Source organism: Balaenoptera ricei, chromosome X (assembly GCF_028023285.1).
Source record: "Balaenoptera ricei isolate mBalRic1 chromosome X, mBalRic1.hap2, whole genome shotgun sequence".
Lineage (NCBI taxonomy): Eukaryota > Metazoa > Chordata > Mammalia > Artiodactyla > Balaenopteridae > Balaenoptera > Balaenoptera ricei.
The window spans coordinates 46578460-46584284 of record NC_082660.1 but is presented as its reverse complement, the minus strand read 5'-3'; the positions used below and the strand labels follow the sequence as shown (position 1 = coordinate 46584284).

General features: G+C 43.7%; 1 protein-coding gene across 1 annotated transcript; it reads left to right on the top strand.

Annotated features, from left to right (window-relative positions):
• Positions 1-2901: 2901 nt before the first annotated feature.
• Positions 2902-5446, top strand: GSPT2 (G1 to S phase transition 2). Its single transcript, XM_059910206.1, has 2 exons — positions 2902-3005; positions 3112-5446. The coding sequence occupies exon 2, from the start codon at positions 3123-3125 to the stop codon at positions 5022-5024; it is 1902 nt and encodes a 633-aa protein (XP_059766189.1). The 5' UTR covers positions 2902-3005; positions 3112-3122; the 3' UTR covers positions 5025-5446.
• Positions 5447-5825: the final 379 nt, after the last annotated feature.

Genomic DNA, 5825 nt, shown 5'->3' with positions numbered 1-5825 from the left:
ACCCTCAGAAAACCATAATTCCAAAAGAGTCATGTACCAAAATGTTTATTGCAGCTCTATTTACAATAGCCAGGACATGGAAGCAACCTAAGTGTCCATCGACTGATGAATGGATAAAGAATATGTGGCACATATATACAATGGAATATTACTTAGCCATAAAAAGAAACGAAATTGAGTTATTTGTAGTGAGGTGGATGGACCTAGAATCTGTCATACAGAGTGAAGTAAGTCAGAAAGAGAAAAACAAATACCGTATGCTAACACATATATATGGAATCTAAAAAAAAAAAAAAAAAAGGTCATGAAGAACCTAGGGGTAAGACGGGAGTAAAGATACAGACCTACTAGAGAATGGACTTGAGGATGAGGGGAGGGGGAAGAGTAAGCTGGGAGAAAGTGAGAGAGTGGCATGGACATATATACACTACCAAATGTAAAATAGATAGCTAGTGGGAAGCAGCCGCATAGCACAGGGAGATCAGCTCGGTGCTTTGTGACCACCTAGAGCGGTGCTATAGGGAGATTGGGAGGGAGGGAGATGCAAGAGGGAAGAGATATGGGGATATATGTATATGTATAACTGATTCAGTTTGTTATAAAGCAGAAACTAACACACCATTGTAAAGCAATTATACTCCAATAAAGATGTTAAAAAAAAAAAAACTAGGCAAAATTGAACTGTAGTGTTTGAGCATATATTTGTGTGATAAAACTGTACAGAAAATCATGAAGGTGATTACCATAAATGTCAGGATAGTGGTTACATTTAAAGATGGAAGGAGTGGGCTGTGTTTGGACAGGGTACAGAGAAGCCTTCTCTATTGGCTGGCAAAGTTCTATTGATTTGGTTGGTGGTTACAAGCGTGTTTTCCTTCTAAGTCAATAAGCTATAATTTTGTTTTATGCAATTTTCTGTATTTGTGCTATATTTTGCAATAAAAAATTTTAAGGGGAAAATGATTGAATTAAGCACTGGCCAGATATTGCATTTGATGGGACTTCTCCCATATACTGATGAACTCCCTCAAAGTTCTAGGCAGATCAACTGGAGACAATCAGCCCATCACACAAACCAAGAGCGTTTTTTCCAAGGTTAGTCTCTGTGTATATAGCCTGGTCAGTGTTTCTTTCTCTTGGGTGTATCTGCCTCTCCCTGAGCCCCAAGGATGATGGCTTGTGAAGACATCCAGTCACCATTTCTCCTTTAGGTTTCTAAAAGTGAATCATCCTCTGTTCTCTAACAGAGATATTACTAAGTAGCAGTTACACTAATATTCTCATGATCAATACAAATGACCCAGGTAAAGGAAATGTCCCTGGTCTGTTCCACTTCCTTTCTATTACTAACTTTATGTGAACACAATTGCCTAAACCTTGACAAGTTCTCCCAGAGGCATTTTAGTAAGTCTATCTGAGGTTCACAGAATGCCCAAGAAAGGCTCCAGCACATTGTAGAGTGCTGTTCAAGGGTCTCTGCACATTCACCCTCTCATTTCTTCCTATTCTTTGTGAATAGGTGTGTACATTCTCTTTATGTGATAGCAAATAATTAAGCCAATACCTGAGGCAAAAAGAATGAAGGGGTTTCACATCTAATGGCTTGGGAACAGCACAGAGCTAGTAAAATAATGGCAACCCCAGACTGAAACCACCAAGGATCCAAGCGTGTTAGACATACGACATTTTTTTCTACCCCTGAAATCTGCAGAACAAAATTCTTAGGTTATAAATCAGTTACTAATTTTTACATTTTGGGTTGTTGTTGGATTTATTTAATATCCAACTCTATGACTTCATCTTGTACTAGCAAACTGCATTTTCCCAGTATCTTTTTTCTATTTCAGTTTGATCCAAATTAAGATAATTTACAAAGTAGCTCTTCTAGGCTTTGGCTCAAATGTTGCAAACTCTTTCTAAGAGTGAAATTCTATTGCTTAGGGTCTTATGGACTTTGCCCATCTCAGAGGTCTTAATCGGCTTAATTAGGCTGATATCCACAAGCCTTGCAAGGTTCCACTATGACACTGATTCTTTCTTAGAGCAAACCCAGTATCAGCAGTAAGGTTCCAGGCCCCCAGAATTAGAGAGGAAAGCCTGTGGACCTAGGGTGTACTCCAGGGAGGTGCTGGTGAGTGGGGCAGGTACACCAGAATACAGTTGGTTAGAAGAATACAAGTGATCTGAGTCCTGTGCCTGTCTATGTGATCCACCACCGCATCACAGGCCAGCCATTGTCCTGGCACCTGCACAAATGCTGTAGGTTGTGCAGTTTTACCGGGACAAGGGTCTCCTTGGGAATTCCTTCCATGTAGATACAGCCAAAGTGCTTAACATGAAAAAAGGTTATAACCCCATCTTTACACCGTAGAAGCCATCAGCCAAAGTTATAGGCTTATGGGGGGGGGGGGGGAGAGGGGGGCGGGAGGGGCGGCACTGGAAAAGGGAAATCCAAAGGCCTCGGGTTTCAAATTAATACTGATCTAAAGTCGCATTTCCAAGGTTCGGCTTCATCTCCCTGTATTTCAAGAGCGCCTCCCTGATCACTAATTTCTTCCTTCGGTTGCTGGGTAAACCTTTAATCCCTATCCTACCTCCATTTGTTCAATAGCAATTTTCATTTTCACTTGAATCTGAGTAGAATTGGAAATCAGGTGTGCCTGTCTAGGCTTAATCATTAAATCGTGGTCAAATCGCTCTCCCGGAGCGCGTGAACAAAAATGAATGGACATTTTCGTAAAAAAAAAAAAAAAAAAAAAGAGAGAGAGAGAGACTTTCGGACTTCACCCAAGACTGAGGATGCAGGAGGCCGAGCGTACGGATGGCAGCGAGGGGTCAATCCCCGCCCGGCGCCGGGTCGGCGGTGGAGGAGTCGGAAGTGGTCGGGGTTTGGGGGAGGAGATCCGCTCACACACAACAGGAGAGGCTGCGCCGCCATATCTGCTGCCGCCGCCGCAGTTGCGAATGCAGCGTCGGGACCGGGCTGCCTCCGCGCCGCCGCTAAGGTTCGTGTCGCTCCCCCCCGAGCCCCCTGCTCTTGCCGCCTCATCCCCGGCGGCACTGCCCGCTCTTTCTGGCCCGCTGAGCCCGCTCCCTCCCCGCATCCATCAGGGCTGAGGACCATGGATCCGGGCAGCAGCAGCAGCAGCGACTCGGCTCCCGACTGCTGGGACCAGGTGGACATGGAAGCACCGGGTTTGGCCCCGAGCGGGGACCGAGCCGCCTCGGCGGCTGCGGCGGCGGCGGCGGCCGAGGCCCAGCGCGAGCCCCTCAGCTCGGCCTTCAGCCGACAGCTCAACGTCAATGCCAAACCCTTCGTGCCTAACGTCCACGCCGCGGAGTTCGTGCCGTCCTTCCTGCGGGGCCCGTGCCAGCCGCAGACCCCCCCGGCCGACGCCCCCGGCATCGATGAAATCTGCCCCGGCGCGGGCGACCCTCAAGGTAAAAGGCTGGGACGGGGGGCACCTGTGGAACATTCCAAAGAGGAACAGCTAGTGTGGCATGAAGGTTCCAATTCAGCCGTTACCATGGAACTTTCGGAACCTGTTGTAGAAAATGGAGAGGTGGAGATGGTCTTAGAAGAATCATGGGAGCACAATAAAGAAGTAAGTGAAGCTGAGCCAGGGGGTAGTTCCTTGGGAGATTCGGGGCCCCCAGAAGAAAGTGGCCAGGAAGTGATTGAGAAAGAGGAAATCAGAAAATCGAAATCTGTGGTCGTACCCTCAGGTGCTCCTAAAAAAGAACACGTAAATGTGGTATTCATTGGGCATGTAGATGCCGGAAAGTCAACCATTGGAGGACAGATCATGTTTTTGACAGGAATGGTTGACAAAAGGACACTTGAGAAATATGAAAGAGAAGCTAAAGAAAAAAACAGAGAAACTTGGTATTTGTCCTGGGCCTTAGATACAAATCAGGAAGAACGAGACAAGGGTAAAACAGTAGAAGTGGGTCGTGCCTATTTTGAAACAGAAAAGAAACATTTCACAATTTTAGATGCCCCTGGCCACAAGAGTTTTGTCCCAAATATGATTGGTGGTGCTTCTCAAGCTGATCTGGCTGTACTGGTAATCTCTGCCAGGAAAGGAGAGTTTGAGACTGGATTTGAAAAAGGTGGACAGACAAGAGAACATGCGATGTTGGCAAAAACAGCAGGGGTGAAATATTTAATAGTGCTTATTAATAAGATGGATGATCCCACAGTAAATTGGAGCAGCGAGAGATATGAAGAATGTAAAGAAAAGCTAGTGCCCTTTTTGAAGAAAGTCGGCTTCAGTCCCAAAAAGGACATTCACTTTATGCCCTGCTCAGGGCTTACCGGGGCAAATATTAAAGAGCAATCAGATTTCTGCCCTTGGTACACTGGATTACCATTCATTCCGTATTTGGATAATATGCCAAACTTCAACAGATCCATTGATGGACCAATTAGACTGCCAATTGTGGATAAGTACAAGGATATGGGCACTGTGGTCCTGGGAAAGCTGGAATCAGGATCCATTTTTAAAGGCCAGCAGCTTGTGATGATGCCAAATAAGCACAATGTGGAAGTTCTTGGAATACTTTCTGATGATGCTGAAACTGATTATGTAGCCCCAGGTGAAAACCTTAAAATCAGACTGAAGGGAATTGAAGAAGAAGAGATTCTTCCAGGATTCATACTCTGTGATCCTAATAATCTTTGCCATTCTGGACGCACATTTGATGTTCAGATAGTGATTATTGAGCACAAGTCCATCATCTGCCCAGGTTATAATGCGGTGCTGCACATTCATACTTGTATTGAGGAAGTTGAGATAACAGCCTTAATCTCCTTGGTAGATAAAAAATCAGGAGAAAAGAGTAAGACACGGCCCCGCTTCGTGAAACAAGATCAAGTGTGCATTGCCCGTTTAAGGACAGCAGGAACTATCTGCCTTGAGACATTCAAAGATTTTCCTCAAATGGGTCGTTTTACTTTAAGAGATGAGGGTAAGACCATTGCGATTGGAAAAGTTCTGAAACTGGTCCCAGAGAAGGACTAAGCAGTTTTCTTGTTGCCCCTACACAATACTGTGAGAATTGACTACAAAAGTTCACCACCTTCTCTTATTTACTGCCCATTGAGAGACTTTTCTCCATATTTTGCAAAGAAAAATTTCACAGCAAAAATCCATGTTTTGTCAGCTTTCTCATGTTGAGATCTCAGTTGTGTCACTGCTGAATTTACCCATAAGTTTCCTCCTCCTATGCCATTCTGCTTCCTTGAACAGAATCAGTAATAGCTTTGTAAGTGATGTGGATGTAATTGTCTATAACAATGAAAAATTAATATATTTTTTAATTTTTCATTTTCCCTTAGGATATTTAGACAACCCTTGTTCCACGCAGACCAATCAGAGTGTGTCAGTGTGTGTGTACATGTTAAAAAGACAACTAACATGTGAATAAAATATTCCATTTGAAACTCTTATTGGTATTTGAAATGCTTTCGAATATATTTTTTAACTTGTCTGTAATACTTCTCAATTAGGATTTTTACTGTCTCAAGTAACTGAATACATTTTATTACCTGGGCTTTTAACAACTGTCCTGCACTCATTGTTTTAAATGAGGAATTTACAAACAATGCACAGGTTTGTGTTAAAGGAAAACTTTTAATTTTGAGAAAAATAATTTAGAGCTCTTCCCAATGAACTTTGTTTTCTGTGTTCAAGTCTAGTCAATAAAGGAGCTCTTCTGCTTCCCCACTTGTGATTTGAAAAAGAAAAGCTCAGGCCATCTATCAAGTCCCCAAATGTTGAACATGGCCAGATTACAAATGTACCTGGGGATTCAGACCGTAT

Excerpts from the sequence above, each read along its gene's own strand:
- GSPT2 (XM_059910206.1), top strand. The coding sequence starts at position 3,123 with ATGGATCCGGGCAGCAGCAGCAGCAGCGACTCGGCTCCCGACTGCTGG.